This window comes from Curcuma longa, chromosome 10 (assembly GCF_044706935.1).
Source record: "Curcuma longa cultivar G26 ecotype Majalengka, Jawa Barat chromosome 10, ITB_CL_G26_1.1, whole genome shotgun sequence".
NCBI classification, from domain to species: Eukaryota; Viridiplantae; Streptophyta; class Magnoliopsida; order Zingiberales; family Zingiberaceae; genus Curcuma; species Curcuma longa.
In genome coordinates this window covers 4,990,266-5,006,153 of record NC_133870.1, presented here as the reverse complement: position 1 = coordinate 5,006,153, position 15,888 = coordinate 4,990,266, and the positions used below count along the sequence as shown (strand labels likewise).

The window sequence follows — 15,888 nt, the reverse complement described above, 5'->3', positions numbered from 1 at the left end:
AAACCAAAAAAAAAAAAAACTGGGCTCCACTCTATTAACGAAAATCACAGCACTACTTAATATGGTCATTAAGCATAAGAAAATGACCATGAGTTTAACCATTGAGAAAATGATTTTTTTTACTAAGATATAGTTAAATTAGTTACAATAAAATAAAATTACTGAAATGAACAAAAATTGAATTTTAATAAAATCAAAATAATATCCTTGGTGATAATTTACTTCTTCACATATGATAAAATCGATCGTATAAAATCGTTAAGATAACAAATTTTATTTTTTTGAAGAAGAAAAATAATAATTTTTTAAGAAAAAGATGAGAAAATGTCATTTGGGCAATTCATCATTTTCAGATTGACTCAAAACACAAAAAATAGTGCTTGTCGTTACTTCAAAACATTCTAATTAAAGGAAAGAACAAAGAGATTTGCTTCTCAGTGGTAGATTTAACATTCGGTTTCCATTTGGAATCATCGAGGTTGGGATACAAGATCATGAAATGTCTGAAACAGTATCTCGAAGTATCACCTCTCTACGAAGCTTGACTTTCGGCTGCAGCAGCTTCAAACGTCTCCCCAGGCACCAGCTCAGGAACGTCGTCGTCGTCGTCGTCGTCATCCTGCTTAGGATTAACAGCAGGCGCCTGCTTTTGCAAGTGCTCCGCAAGCCTCTTCAGGTGCTCTAGGTTGTCAGGGCCTGGATATCGGAAACAAAATATTAGAGCTGACAAGATACAAACCCTTGGAGCATCGTTAAAAAACCAAACTAAAAATGGAATTGAATAAGCTACGGGTCGAGTCGATAGATAAATTGGTGGAATTGAAAATCCAGAAGGAATCAACCTGGACAAAGTATTTGGTCAAACCAACCTCCATTAGCTAGTTCAAGTCCATATTTCTTCCAACCCTCCTAAAATTTTTGGTTATGAAAACCCATTTAACAGGGCCAAAGAAATAATTATTGATAAAAATTTAATCTAACACCAGACCTAGTATAAGTTTTAAACGATATTGTTGGTCAATAACTCGTGATAGCGTTTAGTAGTTCATCATAGAAAATTATTGACTCTAGATATATGGTAATATGGAGAAGACAAAATTGTTTGAAGCAGAAGCGCCCCTTGTTTCAAAGAGAGGAGGACGGGTTATTCACATTTAATTTGATGGTCAAAGGCGAATTGAAAGCTAAGCAGTGGTAATTAAGATACCTCCGGAGAAAAAGAGAAATGTCTCCTATGTTACCCATAATATGTGGGAGTATCGATGTAATTTCATAGAATCATTTGGTCTGAATGCTACATGAAGAACATAAGCCAGATGACGGAATGGAGAGACCTAGGATGTAGAAGATCATAACATGAATGATTCAGCAAATTTAGATTCCTATATATCCACTCATGTGGTACTTCATCATACAATTTATATAAGATCCATCTGTCTAGATATCATCATATACATCTAAAAAATTGTATGCTTTGAAAGAAGCTTGTACAATTTGGGAAGGAGTTTTTATTGATAAAAAAGAAGAATCCATTTCAACCAATATGCCCTTAGGCACAGCCATACATAACATAAAAATTGAAACGCTTGGTGTGTCTCCATCGAGCATTGTTGGTTAGGGAGCTAGCTTAGTTAGGCTGGAATCAAGAATTGGTGTTTGAGCACAGGGAAGGAGGGGCTAGCCGACATTATCATCGGTGTCTGGCCAACATTATCAATGGTGCCAAGCTGGTGACTGTTGGACACATGCATACGAGGTCAAGCATGGAAGTGTGTATGGCTGCATGGTGTCATTTAGTGGTCAGCTAGGGTTTGAGGGAAATCTAGGTCCTTTTATGTAATAATTGATAGATTAGGTTAAAACACAAAAGGCCCATTTATCCATCCCAAGTTTCATTAGTTATAATGGTATTTTTGACAAGTTGAAATCCCTGACAAACTCATTTCCTTTTTTATTGAATCAGCCAATCAAGTCGGCTGGGTTTTCATAGTTTTTACACACTTTTGATCTGATAAAACAACTGAATCAGTGAGGAAACTAGGTTATTTTTTGGTTGTACATGCCAGTCCAGTCAGGTTTTAACGACTATACCTAGGAGGACTCAAAGTAACAACTCAGTAATCCTCATAACTTTTTTCACCACTCCCATGTAAACAAGGTGCATCATTTACAGTAATTGTCACCATACTCATATAAGCAAAAGCAAACAAAGAACTTATCAGCAAATAGAAAAGCAAAAAATGATAGCATAAACATTTAACAATTCGCAATGAAAAAGAGGGAACATAGGCAACCTGAAGCTAGAAGTATAGAATAAAATCACAACCAGTTCAAAACCAATCCAAGAAACTCATGGGATACACATACTATAAATCAGTTAAACAAATTTGGCGGACTAGATAAATGGCAGTAGCAAACAATTGCCAAATTAGAGGTAGAGAGAATAGAGATAAAAGTACCTAGTTGGTTAATGATTCCAGGTAGCAGATCTTGAAGTTCTGTTCAAATAAATTTTTTAATGAGTGATCTTCCAAAGAATGATGAATTTGAGAGAAGAAACACAAACTATAATTAATACAGATCAGGCTTTCTATTGGCATTCATAGCTCCTATGTTTCATATTAATTAGATCACTTACTCTTTGTTTGAGGAGATCCACTGACAACCCATGTATTTGCAGCAATTGAAGCTTGTACTGAGTAGAAGAAGGGAAATCAGCATGTAAATCAGTAACTGATTACTGTTGCTTTTTTTATGCTTGTGATGTAATTACCTTTAGGATTAATAAATTGAATAACATGATCATCCTTAAAAATGTTGACTTCTTCTATAGCAGGGATAGAATTTACGCCTATTCTTTTCAAAGTGCTTTGAAGCCTCTTATCATCTGTTGTTGTGGCCTTGTGAACTGCCTTCTTCTTTCTGATAAAAGATGTAAGGAAAAATAAGGATAAAAAAATGTGCTCAAACAGCTTCCATAAGCTGTTAACACAAACTGCTGATAGACAAAAAAATCTAGTATTTGATTATGATCATATACACCAATGATAGGCAAATAGATAGTGAACATTTGTTCCAAATAGGCAATAAAATAAAGATTTACCTCCGTACACTTCCTTTTCCACCAGTGCGAACGGCACCGGCCATCCTCCTAAGCTTCTCTACATCCATCTGCACAGAAAGGAAACATTTTGTTACTTCATATTTACATAGTGCTTAGTCAAGTTTGGATATTCTCTGTGAGCAAAAGATTTCAATTGTTACATCTGGTTGATAAAAGATAATTGGTAAAAAAACTAAAATTTTCAGAACAAAAGCTTGGTGACAAGAACATAGAGTTGATCTAAAACAAATCCCGACCACAAACTCCTGTTTGATCAAACTTCAAAAATAATTCCTATTGGACATCTTTAACAATAGACCAAGTATATTAAACTCTTCGCTACAAATATTAAAAGTCTTAGGTAAGAAAAAAATAGACCTATGTCACTCATCGGGGAAATAGAGAAGACTTGGACCTCTCGGGCTGAAGATTATGGTTTACAAACCTTAGCAACCAATATTTTGGGCACAAACAAGTAAATTCATTCACAACGCCACAGATGATCAAAAGACGTACATACATAACCAGAGCAATAAGCTCTGGAAGCTCAACAAATCCCCCAATCACCGAACTAGAAAGGCACAATATTTAATCACTATCCCTACGTAGGTTAATAATCCTCTCAAAAACAATTACTGCCTAAGAACATTAATTAAAAACAAGCAGTATAAGATGATAAAATCACATCTCTATTGTGCATGGATTGACCGCGTGAGCGAGTTAATCACAGGGGGCACTTGTCCAAGCATGGAAACCACAGAAGAAGCAAAGCAGAGAGTTCGGAATAGGAAAATTTTACATTCATGAAACAAATTTTTTAGGCAAGACCCACATAAGAAGAATCCAAATCCCCATTTCCCCAGAAAGTTAGTTTTCTCTACAACTTTGAGAGAGTCGATCAAAACCAGAAACCTCGACAAATCAGAAATTCCTAAACGAATATAGACAAACATCGAAAACCAGTGGCTTTAACAATGAAAAGGATGAAGAATTGTTGCCTTTGCGATTTAGACTGCGATTGAGTGAAGTGGAGGCCGCCGACGCCGCAACTTGATTCGAAGAGGAGGGATAGGGCGGAGAAGCGCATATAAATGCCTCATAAGACTCTAATTACTAAATTGGCCCCGAGCGAAAGTGGAAATGACGAAATTGACAACGCAATTATCGGGTTTAAATACCCGAAACCCGATAGGAAAAACCGATCCGTGGCTGCTGTGTTCATAAAGATTGATTTAATCCAGATAAACAATATTAATGAGCAAAAATCATTTAATTTATTGATGACTACCTTTGAAATAAAATAAAATAATTTTAAAAATGATCAATCTAATTTTATAAAAATTTTGATAAATCGAGACGGGCATATGAATTTTAATAGACAGTTGAACGTCATAAATTTTTTAAATTCTTTAAAAATATTATATTTTAAAGTGAGATTTAAATCTTCATTATCGATAATGAGGAGTATATCTCACTTTTGCTATCACATCATAATTTCGACGACTACACCTTTAATCTATTTCTTAATCTAACCATTATTTATTTCTCATTGTCAAAATTTAAATGTAGACGTTAGATATTTTTCTTTGCATGTGATCATACAAAAAGTATTATAAGATATCAAATTAAATTAAAATTGTAGTATAAATAATATTAAAACTTTATTATATGTGCTAACTTGTATATACTATTAAATTATAACTTAGCCCCTAATTTATCTTAGAATTTTAAGGGGAAAAAATATCCCATCAAAAATTTCAAATCAATTCTATTTGTTTCCTGCAAAAATAAAAAAGGCACTAAATTATGTAAATCGTAAAAAAAAAAATCTTTTAAAAAAAATAAAAAGGATACTCCGTCATATCATTTTGTCCCGAAATTATTTTATTTCTATAGTCATTATAACAACTAAAACTAGTTGATACAATATTTAGTAGTTACCTTATAACTACTACAACGTTATAATAGCTAATACAAAATAATTATCTTACTATCATAGTGATTACTTAGTATATGCTATAATTGTGTAACAATTATTATTAGTGCAATCGGCTTTTGACTGAAGTTGATTAGGTTGATTAAATTCGAGTTGACTCGAGTTAAAATTTTGATATTTGATCAATATATTAATTAGTCGAGTTACATATTAAATAGTTCAAAGTTAATTGAATATTTGACAGTCCATTTATATGTTAAATTAGTTGAGCAATAAATCAAGTAGATCGTGATTACCCAGACACTTAACAAGATATAAAAAAAATTCAAGTAAGTCATAATTGATCAGATACTTAACAATCAGAAGTTCAATATGAAGTTGGCAAATAGAAAGTCTAAGTGAGTCACTATTGACCAAGCATTTGATGATCGAAAGTCTAATATAGAGTTGGTACGAGAAAAAAAGTTCAAGTGGATTACAATTAACCAGACACTTAGTAATTGAAAGTCCAATAAAGAGTTGACAAGAAAAAGTCCAAGTGGATCATAAAAAATCAGACATTTGACATAAGTAGCGAAAGTCAAATCAGTCAAGGTTGACTGAACACTTAGCGTGCAATAGATGAATACTAAATGGATCATAGATGATTGTACATGTAGATGAAAGCTTTAATAAGTCAGAAGAGAACTTGATATTAGACAAGTATAAAAAGTCCTAAAAGATCATGAAAGACTAGATGTTAAGTGAATGCGGAAGTCCAAACAAGTTAAAGAAGATCGAATGTTTAGCATGGGCAACGAAAGTTTCGACAAGTCAAGAGTGACCAAATGCTAAACGCGTAAAGTCCCGACAAATCAGGATTGACCGGATGTTGGACAACGGAAATCCCACTAGGTCAACATGAATCGGATGTCGAGCAAAGAAAACCAATAGGTTGAGGTCAACTCAATATCAAGCAAGACAAGAATTCGACCTTGAAAATGATGAAATAGGACTAGCAGTCAATTGCTAGATAGTAGCAATCAATTGGTAAATCCTAAATTTTGAATTCAGAGTTAAGAGGTTCGAGCGAAAGAAAATAGACTCGGGGTGCTCGATCTCGTGCGAGAGATGTTGAGTCCTAACTCCTTCATGCTCAGCAACCCACTTAGATTGGGTTGCTTAGGCAAGACGTTCACCGAGTTAGAATTGGGAACCCACTCAAGTTTGGGAGTCAATGTTCTGCCGAAGTTGGATCTTACGAATCCACTTGGACTCAGGAGTTGGTGTTTAGTCAAGTTGACACTCGAGAACCCACCCTCGGCTCAGGACTCATAGTCGGGACACGACAGTTAGTCGGGACCCACTAGGGCTCGAGACACGATAGTCAACGACGACCCACTTAAGCTCGGTACACGATAGTCGATCGCAGCCTACTCGAGGTCGGGACACGACAATCGACTGCGATCCACTCGTGGCCGAGACACGACAATCGATTGTGGCCCACTCAGGGTCGAGACATGACAGTCGACATGACCTACTCGAACTTGGGCATTGGCAAATCCAAAGCAATGAAGCATCTAAAGCAAAGTTTGTATTGTAAAGTTGTCTTACTTTCATTTGTGTTTGTATTTTTATTATATTTATTGTAAGAAATAGGTTGTAAGAGACTTCTCTCCCTCTAGAAGGTATCCGAGAAGAAGAAAGATTAATGGTGGTAGTCATTAGGACTATGACCTTGGACGTAATCGTCTTGAGAGGCAGTAAACCAAGTGTGTTTGGTGTTGGCTTTTTCCGACGGTTAGTCCGATGATTTGTTGATATAAGAAAGCTCAAAATATACCTTCTTGCTCTTACTTTATTTTTTTATTCTTCCAACGGTTAGTTTGATGAAGAACAACATCGCTCTAATATACCATTTATTAAGACCCATGCGAGCTAAAGAAGGATGAATACTTCGATTGCTTCATCTATTAAATGCACAATGAAAAAACTTAAAACAAAATCATCACTACAGAGTAAATGCTACAACGCTATAATAGTTAATATAACATTGTAACAACTACCTAACCAACTGTTATAATTATTTGAAATAATTTTAATAAAATTTAAATAATTTCTATAAAATTAATAAAAAATACTTTAATATAATAATACACTATTGTAATAGTCATAGTTATTCTATAATTACTATAATAATATGAATAATGTTAGAATATGAGATATTTTTAAAATAAAATATAGGAAGACACATCCATTTATTTATTTTAAATTTTTTTAATGATTTATATACTTTAAAATATCCTTTTAATTTTTGTCCTCATTTTTGCTAGCAGATATACAAAATAAATGTGGATAGTTATATAAAGAATGCCATCGATATTACCAGTGTCATAAAAATACAAGCTGTACATGAACATTAAAGGAATTGAAAAGGCACATTATATGAAAAATCAAAACCAGCTAACTTTAATGCACACAGGGAGAACGAACTTAGAATAGCCAATGCTTCTTTTTAGGCCTGCTTTGCACAGGAAGATCTACAGAAACAATTCAATGAAAATGTTAGCACTAGCAAGCAGCAATGTAAAATATCATCTCAAAAAGGTTGCCTGATTAATGATGACCTCGTAGTTGGTAGATAGAATTATAGTGCACCTCCGACCAGAAACTCAGCCATAGCTCTGGAATATCAACAAATAAATAAATAACAATCATGGTGCACAAATAATAAAGCAAAGGTTACGGCAAGGGAAACAAATGAACCATCTGCAAAAAATGAGCTAATCAATTCACCTCTTTCCTAATTCCTATCTCGAAATTCAAGTCTCATGTGTTTTAGTACATCTCTGTGTCTGTGATGTTCTGCTCAGTTCATGTCTCAATCATTGAAGAGGCCCTTCATCAACATCAATAAATCCGGAGTATAATTTATGCATACTCATAGGTCGATCTTTAAAATATTCATTCCTAATGAAATTCAAACTCTCCTTTTATTTATTCTCCGAGTATTTTACTACTACATGACATCTGTGAGAATTCCCTACTCGTTTCCTTGTTGTAGGAGTCCTTATTGTAAGAGAATAACAAGGCAGATAAGATGGTAGAGTGTAAGATTAGGCCCGTCTTAAATAAACATGGATACTCGTTGTTGTCAGGATTGCTTTTAGATTATAAACTGACATGGCTATCAGTTGACTTTGGCTATATGAAGAATCAGGGCAATTGACATCACATCGATCAACATGAGATGACAAATTGTTCTTCACAATCTAATCGAACCCTTCTGCTCGACGGTCAACAGGACATTGTCACATGAGTCGTGAAGCTCACTACTCGGATTAGCATAACCATTCAATAACAGACTAACTCTGGAACTATTATTTATCCAACACCCAGCTCGATCAGTAGAGCAAAATTACATGATAAAGAAACCAGTGTGGCCTGCTTAGCAATAGAACAAAAATTTGACGACTTTCTAATTCTTAAAGGAATCAGTTAAAGAAGCGGAAAGAACTCTGCAAAACCAGAAACATTATACTGGGATTGATGGCATGTTTTGCGCTAGATTAGAGTGTAATTTAACTTATTTTAGGACACTGGTTAAATGGGGCTGTGCAGAATTACCTCTTTGAGGAGCCTGATTTTGTGGCACAATCTCAACAAAACACGTATCTCTGAATGAAGTTAGAAGACATATTTTTGCTTGAAACTGCACATCATAGATAAGCAAAATTATTATTTTTGTATCATTACTGACTAATGCAAAAGAATCTAGAATAACAAAAAGAAATTGCTTACATTACAACTAGATCTTCTGGGAAAGATTTTGGTCAAAAACAAATCAATTCTCCAAATCAACTAGAATAACAAATCAACCAACCACAAAAGAAGGGACATTATTTAGGTGGTCTAATCACCGGAACTCCGATAGAGCGTTAATCTTAAGTGTGCATAAACACAGTACTTCTGCAAATCATTGTTAGATGTTTTGACGACAATAGCTAGAAGTGGCAATGGCTTTCTTTCTTTATAGACTTAAAAAATTAAAGCAAGCTCGTTTAGTTGCACCAATTGCTAGATATAGCTTGAGGAAGATGATGCCCAGAAAAATACAAGGAGCACGAAGATGATGGCCAGAGGTAAATAGATGAATAGGATCTACTTCTTCAAAAATAAACTTCCTTCAATTTTTATACAGAACATGAAATCATTAGTTGATATCACTGACAACCAAACATTATATATATATTTTTTTGACCAGCTAAATTCCATGACCGCTCCAAGAAAGGGGATAAGGTTTGAATTTCCATTGCATTGCTGACTCAAAATCAAGGTTCCTCATATAGAAGAATGAGGCAATTTATTTTTCAATCAATAAACATCTTGCCAGAATCTGGCAGGTGCTAATAATTGAAACATAACAAGATCAGTCAGAATAAGAATGTATCAGAAAATAGTAAAATTGGTGCAGGATGTATAAATCTAAATGAACCAAAATCAATATACCTTATCGGCTGCAGCTTGTAAGGTAACATGATCTCCCCATTCACCAGATCTGTATTGTAACAGTACAACAATATGTCAATGACCTATAACTAGTAGCTTATCAAGAAGAGCTACATAGATTATTTTATTTTATTTTATTTTTGAAAACAAGCAGCTCATCACTAGGCAGACACCACAAGGCATAGTGAGAACATGATGCGGGCAACTTTTAGACTGATTCATTTTTTCATGATGCTTTAAGCCAGCACTTCCTAGCCTCTGAATCAATATAACATTGAAGAAAAAGTAAATTAGTGTAAATCACCTACTTGGCCATTTTCTTATAATAACGCTTGTACTTCATGGGTACATAACCTTCATAATAAAGGGGGAATTCCTTAAGCTGCATTATAAAATGAAAAAAGAATGTGAGAAATCATAAAGATTTTCTTGTTCCTTTAAGATCTAAAGAAATTAGGATAACCTTCTAATGGAGTAACAAAACAGGACTACAAGACAAGGCCATTTAAGAAATCCAAATAAGAGTTATAGAAATGGCACAGCAGTCAATAGCGATAATAAAACAATGAACCAAGTAATATAAAAATGGAATAAACTTAGTGAAACCTGCTTCACTATCTCTTTCCGAACATGCTTGTGATATTCTGAAGACCAGTAAAGCTGATCTGAGAGTGCACGAAACTTCAATATGTAGAGAATGTCAGTAGGTTCATTGAGTCTTCCTAGATCATATGTATTCACTTTAAAAATGTACCAACTAGATACCTGACAATTGCCATCACCTGAGACCCTAACTTCGTATAGGCCATAAGTATTTAATCTAACACAGAACACAATTGTCAGTGTCAAATCTAATAAAACAAGAAAAGAATGCAACTTTAGTGCCAACTGAACTCTGGTAAGACAGCATTGTCAGCATGACCTATTCTTCCAATTCAAACTATATACATGAACAAACAAAGAGAAATGTGTTTATACATATAAAGAGATGCACTGTGCAAAGAGAAAACTAAATTCCATTACAGCGAAAGGAAGCAAACAAAACAATCTAGGGAAAATACAATATTTCATAGATTAACTATTATCCTATGATGCAACTGAGGCACACATTTTTGGGTTTAGTCACATATATGAACTTATATAAATTTGCAATTGGGTTTATCTGTCCAAATAATTGAACAAAAGCAAAGAGAAAGCTGACTCCGTCATCTTATATATACCTCTTTATTTCTCTCTTCCGCTCTCTCTATTCTCCCAAAGTTTCTTTTATATCTTCCTCTATCCATCTCTTCTCTGTTATTACATAGGAAGCAATGACCATTGTCCTTTTTTCTCTCTTCCTCTTCTCTCCCTCTCTTTTTCCCATCTCCCTAAATGAGGCTGCCTCTTTTCTTCTCTTCTTTTTTTCTTCCTACATTATGTTCCTCTCTCATAACTTAAAGTGGGTAGCACATATCATGGAAAAGAAAACATTATTTAAAGTAGAGCTATAATAAGAGGCTTTAATTGGAGGAAATTATAAAAATGTGAAATATAAGCATCTGTTGGTAGCCAATTAAAAATTGCAGGAAAGGAAAAGAACCTATGAAGGAGCCGTTGGTGATCTAGACTGGCATCACTAAAGCTTGGGAAGAATGTATTTACTCGTGGCACATGCTGCCAGAATTTAAGTTGTTAGAATATCAAACAGAAGCCTAAAATGTTTCATGAAGTATATGAGCAAATGTGTGAGATCCAATTGCAAGTTATAGAGACTGATAAGACCAAAGTCCTTCAAATATTAATATGTTTGTATTTATGCTGCGAAAAGTGCAAACTATTAAATAGCAATGTGATTGTTCATATTACAAAAGAAATTAAAAAAAGTGTGTGCCATCAGACCTAAATCATGACAAAAAATTGAATGAGTGTTCTGTTAGCTTAGAAAACAACCATAATTTAGAAGCAACATGGTCCCATATAATGAAAAAAGTTAAAGAAAGGAAAGATAAATTTATGTGGCAGATGGAAAGCAAATACTGAAAAAGGAGCATGTTCAATAATATTCTTGACATGAAACTCCATCTGCATCCATAATGTTTTTATACATAAAAGGATTCTAATAACCAGAATAAATAATCCACTAATTCACAAAGTACTCAAAGAATGAAAGGAAACATCATCATACAGGCACTGAAGACAAATTGGAAAGGCGTCTAGCAATTTCATTGTCTATGTTGGCATATTCTTCTGAGAGAATGAGTGCAATCGTCCTATCATCCTTAGTATCATTCTCATGACAGCTTAATATATTCGTTGAAGGGCCAGCTTGATTTTGAAATATATGTGACATTTACAACCTGGAGAACAAAATGGTTTCAGTACGGAAAAGACATTTAAAACATAGACCATGAAGTAATGTAAACTTGGAAAATATACAATCTGTTCTGATTCCCTTTTTTTCCTTTCCTATGAAAGTTTGAGGAGATCTCACCATACACTCTTGAGAAATGAAATGGCATTAAATATAAATGGAGCAATCTGTTCGCCTTTGTGACAATAAGAAGGGAATTCTACATGCATAGTTTTTTCTGTAATTTGCCATGTGGCAGGGGGGCTGAAGCCTTGTTGTTGACATGCTGTAAATATGATCAAGTTCCCCGAATGTTCAGAAAACAGATATGATAAAAACATCCAAGTGATTTTATCATTGATTAGAAAACAAGAATTACTGAAGCGGATTAGTCAATACCAGTTTAAGTTCAGAAGTATCCTTCTAGACCTAATTTATAGTCCCTAAACTACAGAAAACACATCTCATAGCTTGTTTAACTTTTGCTGAGGGCCAAACCTCAAACCTCAGAAGTATCCTTCTAGACCTAATTTATAGTCCCTAGGCTTGTTTAACTTTTGCTGAACAGCCAACCCCTGTTGAACAAAGAGTCCAAGACCCTTAAATTTCCACTCTTTTAAACCTACCTATACATTAACAAGCTAGTTTTTCAACAACCATTCCATTCACTGTTTAAGATTATATACACTCATATACTCTAAACTTGATTCCACAAAAACCTTACTGGGTAGCACTCAGCTCAATTCTTTTTCCTGCATGTTCCTAAAGCTTATCTTCAAATTGGTTGGAGGTCAACCATCTTGAATTTTTTTTTTTTGAGTAAAATGGATAATGGTCATCTAAGCAACTAGTGCTGTGGTAGCATGCCATAGACAATGAGGGATTTCTACGGTCTACTTATTTGGGTTAATAACTCAGTGTATGGATTAGTGAGCAAGTGGATGATTTAAAAATTTGATCGGGCTCATGCTTTATGTATGATGAACTAGATAGCCAAAAATTGAATTGACATTTCGATCCATCATTTTGATCTGGTCAAACATGGTCTCAAAGAGGAAAGATGAATGGTCTAATTTATTAAGCCAAAAAATTCCTTTCTCTTCTCCCCATGGGTTCTGCTATCATCACTTCTCCTCTTGGTCATTATCACCACTATCCTCTTTTCTTCTGTCCTAAGTGGAAATTGTTGAAAAAATGTTGTAATATACATCCACACTATCCATCTTCCTTCAGTGACTGTATTTATGATTATCATCAAATTCCTACAGCAATCAGTTTATTCTCACTCTTATGCTGCAAGTAAACTTGTGTTAATGTCAAAACTTCATTATATGATTCTATAAGCATATACAAATTAATGGAATACGACAAGCTAGTTCAACAAAAAGGAAAAAAAAACACGCTTTTGAATCTACTACTTCCTAGCTTATAAATACTGATGCAGTGATCCAGCATCATCAAGGCAAAATAAAAAATATAAAAAAACTTGAGCAGAGTCGAACAAGAATCATGCTGCCTCACTTACTGTATGACCATATGGAGATTTTTTTTTCTCGTTCTCTGCTATTGTTTATTAGAGATATACGAACACAGGTTTTGATTGTGTGATCGGAAAGATAAAGTAGGATGTCGCATTAGTGTGCCATTTATGATACCAATAACCCTGTTACTCTCCTGAGTAAACAAAGGAGAGAGAAAGAAGATTGAAAGTTTTTCCAATTTGCTTATCAATCTAAGTAAATAACCCTAAGACCATCATCATCAACAACCCATGTTTGCCACCAATTTTCTTCATGCAAGGCTACATGATTCATAGCCTTCACAAAACTCCTGGCCTCGTACTGCAATACAAGGGCATTAATCTTTTCGCTAAAGGAAAATACCCTACGGTTCTTGAAAAGAAAACCGCACCTGTGTCAGAAGAAGGGAGGAGACATGGATGGTCAAACGGGAAAACCACGAGGTTCTCCCAAGAACAAATGAAGACGCTAACCAAAATCGCAAGAAATTGCAAGGGAAAAAGGAAAGAACGAAACAAGAGGAGGAGGACGAGGAACCATACACTTGCAGAGGGAAGCCGATTGATAAGGCGACGATATATCAGCAAGCGACGAGGAAGAATTGCTTCGCCTCGATCGCCCTCTTCTCCCTCTTCCGTCCGCGGTCCGGCGTTAGCACCGTCCCAGAAATGAATGAATGATTGCATCACGATGTCATATTTAAAGACGTTTGTTGTTGGGTTGATTTCATATTGGTCCACGACGTTTGACGCGCTTTTACCTCGAAATATTTCTTATTTATGCAATAATTTCTCTAGATTTAAACCCTAATTTAATTTTAGGTCGTATTTATTAGGTATTAATCTGTATGGCGGTGTTTTATTTTATTTATACACAAATTTCTCTAGATTCTCGTCGTACAATTAGTTCGCATGGTATTTCGGAATAAAAAAGGATAAAGATTAATATATTATGCCGATTTGATAGAGTTCACGAGAGCCAGATTTAATTGGGCTAAGCCAGTTTTATAAATGAGCTATAATAAAAAGGTAATTTGTTGAGAGTGGGATTTGAACCCACGCCCTTTCGGACCAGAACCTTAATCTGGCGCCTTAGACCAACTCGGCCATCTCAACGTTTTGATTTATTATCACCATATATAATTGAATATTAAAATCGAATCAAACCAATGGAATTTTTAAATTAAAAACTAAACTTGTGAAAAAGTATAAACTGTTGAGAGTGGGATTTGAACCCACGCCCTTTCGGACCAGAACCTTAATCTGGCGCCTTAGACCAACTCGGCCATCTCAACAATATGATTATAAAGCAGTTGTTAAATTATTATTTAATAAATAACTCCTTGGTTAAGCTCCCATACTAGGTGTGGTGATAAGAGGACGAATCATCACATCACCAGTTACCATGCTTTCTAAATTTATTTTTATTAGCGGAATGTGAGACGTGATTATTCATCTATAGATTAGTTAACTTTATATTAAAAAAGAAAAGTTAATTCGATTTTTACTAAATTGGCTAAGTCCGGTTTAATTTAGGTTGATCATGCTACCAAAAAAAATCCAATTTCTCTTTTAGTTTAGTTATTATAAACCAAGCTTTTTTTTTTCAAACTGGTAAATATATATATTTGTAAAGTTGACGTCGAAAACTTATAAAAAAAACAACTTATTTTAATTTATTATATTTACATGTATAAGCTATAATTTACTATGTAAAATTTATAATTGGTGAATCTATCTTTAGCTTCAATTGGTTTACTACTGGTTTATTAAGATTGCTAAGATCTTTAGAAAATTAATATGGAAAATGTTGATTTAATCTAATTTAATATATTTTGAGGTGAATCTACATTTATCTTCGGAATGATTGAGTTAGTTACTAAAGTATAGTTACTGAATGGGCAAAGAATCTCAACGAAGTCGAAATAATATCCTTTTCCGTAGTGGCTAACTACAACTTCTTGATTTACCTCTTTCATAGATGATCGTGAGACTGCTAAAGCGATGAATTCCACCTTTTGTGTTAAAGAAGAAATGAACCCACACTCTTTTAATTTTATTATTTCTTTAAATATAATTATATTATGTTTGTATAGTATATATATTTTGAGATGCAATACATGATAGGGGTGTCAAAAATAAATCTGATCTATCAACTCAATATGAGTTGATAAAAAAATAAGGATTAGAATGGGGGATTCTCCACTTCTAAGTTGGGTTCGGATTAAAAGTTTTTGGATTGAGCTGGATTACGATCGGATTGATTTGGAATTGATTTGTATTTAAGTTTTAAGATTTTTTAAATTAAATTAAATTTTATTTTAAAAATTAAGATATTTTATGTATATTAGATGAAATATTATATTAAAAATGAAGAATTATTAGAGTAAATAATAAAAAAATCTTTTTTTAATCAAATTTGTTAGGTTATTCAGGTTATCTTAATTCCAATTTAAAATTTGTAAAGTTCAAATTTAGATGTTTTTTATAATATTTTTATTTCAATTCAA

At 33.9% G+C, this 15,888-nt stretch overlaps 2 protein-coding genes and 2 non-coding genes across 5 annotated transcripts; all 4 read right to left on the bottom strand.

Moving 5' to 3' along the window:
• Positions 1-386: 386 nt before the first annotated feature.
• Positions 387-4,160, bottom strand: LOC141835932 (nascent polypeptide-associated complex subunit beta-like). The gene is made up of 6 exons (XM_074723338.1): positions 4,102-4,160; positions 3,104-3,171; positions 2,774-2,922; positions 2,639-2,695; positions 2,460-2,498; positions 387-696 (listed from the first exon to the last, which is right to left on the bottom strand). The coding sequence occupies exons 2-6, from the start codon at positions 3,169-3,171 to the stop codon at positions 533-535; spliced, it is 477 nt and encodes a 158-aa protein (XP_074579439.1). The 5' UTR covers positions 4,102-4,160; the 3' UTR covers positions 387-532.
• A 3,253-nt stretch (positions 4,161-7,413) lies between these two features.
• On the bottom strand, positions 7,414-14,006 carry LOC141836475 (OVARIAN TUMOR DOMAIN-containing deubiquitinating enzyme 12-like). 2 transcript variants are annotated; one of them, XM_074723976.1, is made up of 10 exons: positions 13,922-14,006; positions 11,695-11,866; positions 11,110-11,183; positions 10,293-10,347; positions 10,134-10,208; positions 9,836-9,909; positions 9,528-9,576; positions 8,646-8,730; positions 7,646-7,702; positions 7,414-7,558 (listed from the first exon to the last, which is right to left on the bottom strand). In XM_074723976.1, exons 2-10 carry the CDS (start codon positions 11,857-11,859, stop codon positions 7,512-7,514), a joined length of 681 nt encoding a protein of 226 aa, XP_074580077.1. In that variant the 5' UTR covers positions 11,860-11,866; positions 13,922-14,006; the 3' UTR covers positions 7,414-7,511. The 2 variants fall into 2 exon arrangements, with proteins under 2 accessions (XP_074580077.1, XP_074580076.1); XM_074723975.1 differs by having other exon boundaries at positions 10,134-10,347.
• Positions 14,007-14,413: 407 nt separating this feature from the next.
• TRNAL-AAG (transfer RNA leucine (anticodon AAG)) lies at positions 14,414-14,494 on the bottom strand. The gene has a single exon. It is a non-coding gene; the product is annotated as a tRNA-Leu (tRNA).
• Positions 14,495-14,592: 98 nt separating this feature from the next.
• Positions 14,593-14,673, bottom strand: TRNAL-AAG (transfer RNA leucine (anticodon AAG)). The gene has a single exon. It is a non-coding gene; the product is annotated as a tRNA-Leu (tRNA).
• Positions 14,674-15,888: the final 1,215 nt, after the last annotated feature.

Bases quoted from the DNA above. Each gene is read 5' to 3' on its own strand.
- LOC141835932 (XM_074723338.1), bottom strand. From the start codon at position 3,171: ATGGATGTAGAGAAGCTTAGGAGGATGGCCGGTGCCGTTCGCACTGGT. The intron at 2,923-3,103 runs GTAAATCTTTAT...ATCTTTTATCAG, and splicing joins GGAAAAGGAAGTGTACGGAG to AAAGAAGAAGGCAGTTCACA. The intron at 697-2,459 runs GTACTTTTATCT...TCCGATATCCAG, and splicing joins TGGAATCATTAACCAACTAG to GCCCTGACAACCTAGAGCAC.
- LOC141836475 (XM_074723975.1), bottom strand. From the start codon at position 11,859: ATGTCACATATATTTCAAAATCAAGCTGGCCCTTCAACGAATATATTA. The intron at 11,184-11,694 runs GTATGATGATGT...AAATTCTGGCAG, and splicing joins CCAATTTGTCTTCAGTGCCT to CATGTGCCACGAGTAAATAC. The intron at 9,577-9,835 runs GTAGGTGATTTA...GTTACAATACAG, and splicing joins TATTATAAGAAAATGGCCAA to ATCTGGTGAATGGGGAGATC.